The sequence below is a fragment of the Eimeria mitis genome, genomic scaffold (genome assembly GCF_000499745.2).
Source record: "Eimeria mitis Houghton genomic scaffold, Emh_scaff7207, whole genome shotgun sequence".
In the NCBI taxonomy this organism is placed as follows: domain Eukaryota; phylum Apicomplexa; class Conoidasida; order Eucoccidiorida; family Eimeriidae; genus Eimeria; species Eimeria mitis.
The window spans coordinates 906-1,922 of record NW_013575259.1 but is presented as its reverse complement, the minus strand read 5'-3'; the positions used below and the strand labels follow the sequence as shown (position 1 = coordinate 1,922).

At 59.7% G+C, this 1,017-nt stretch overlaps 1 protein-coding gene across 1 annotated transcript in view; it reads right to left on the bottom strand.

Annotated features, from left to right (window-relative positions):
- The window catches only part of EMH_0090610 (uncharacterized protein), a gene marked incomplete at both ends in the record, with an annotated part of 2,011 nt that overhangs the window by 558 nt on the left and 436 nt on the right, over positions 1 to 1,017 (bottom strand). Inside the window, 2 exons of the mRNA XM_013501615.1 lie at positions 121 to 747; positions 951 to 1,011. Of these exons, the coding sequence (XP_013357069.1) occupies positions 121 to 747; positions 951 to 1,011 (688 nt within the window). The remainder of the gene's footprint in view (positions 1 to 120; positions 748 to 950; positions 1,012 to 1,017) is intronic.

Genomic DNA, 1,017 nt, shown 5'->3' with positions numbered 1-1,017 from the left:
GCTGCTGCTGCTGCTGCTGCTGCTGCTGCTGCTGCTGCTGCTGCTGCTGCTGCTGCTGCTGCTGGTTGGTGTTGTCGTTTGCTGCTGAGAGAGAAGGAGACAGCAGCGCCTCGATGCCACCCTTCTCTAAGACAGAGGAGACAAGGGTCTCCGCCTGCTGCAGTTCTTCTTTATCTACTGGGGGAGGTGCAGCAGCAGCAGCAGCAGCAGCTGCTGCTGCTGCTGCTGCTGCTGCTTTCTTGTTTTTCTTCTTTTGCTTCGCAGCAGACACACGCAGCTTTGCTGCTGCTGCTGCTGCTCTCCTGCTGCGTGCTGCTGCAGCACTCTCCCCTGCTTCTGCTTCTTCAGCCTCTCCGTCGTCGCTGTCGCTGCTGCTGCTGCTGCTGCTGCTGCTGCTGCTGTCTTCTTCCTCACTGCTGCTGCCGCTGCTGCTGCTGCTGCTGCTGGTGGGTATGCCTGCTGCTCGTTGCTGTCTCCTTCTCTCTATCTTTGCATGCAGTGCTGCTGCTTCTTTTCTTGCTGCTTCTATCCCCCTCCTGACAAAGGGGAGGCCAAATAGACCCTTTGTAGGCAGTTCAGGTGTATCTGCAGCTTCTGCTGCTGCTGCTGCTCCTGCTGCTGCTCCTGCTGCTGCTGCTGCTGCTGTTGCTGCGCGCAGTGCATGCAGCTTCTCTCCTGCTGTCTTTGGCTCTGCTGTCTCCTCATCAGACTCATCGCCGCCGCTGCCGGGGCCCTCTTCTTCGCTTGCTGCAGCAGCACAGCAGCAGCAGCAGCAGCAGCAGCAGCACACTCAGCAGCAGCAGCAGCAGCAGCAACAGCAGCAACAGCAGCAGCAGCAGACTGCAGCAACAGCAGCAACAGCAACAGCAGCAGCAGCACACCCAGCAGCAGCAGCAACAACAGCAGCAGCAGCAGCAACAGCAGCAGCAGCAGACTGCAGCAACACCCACCGTCGCTTTGCTGCTGCCCCTTCACCGCCTTTTCTAACGCTCGACGCTCATCCAGCCCGCGCTGCAT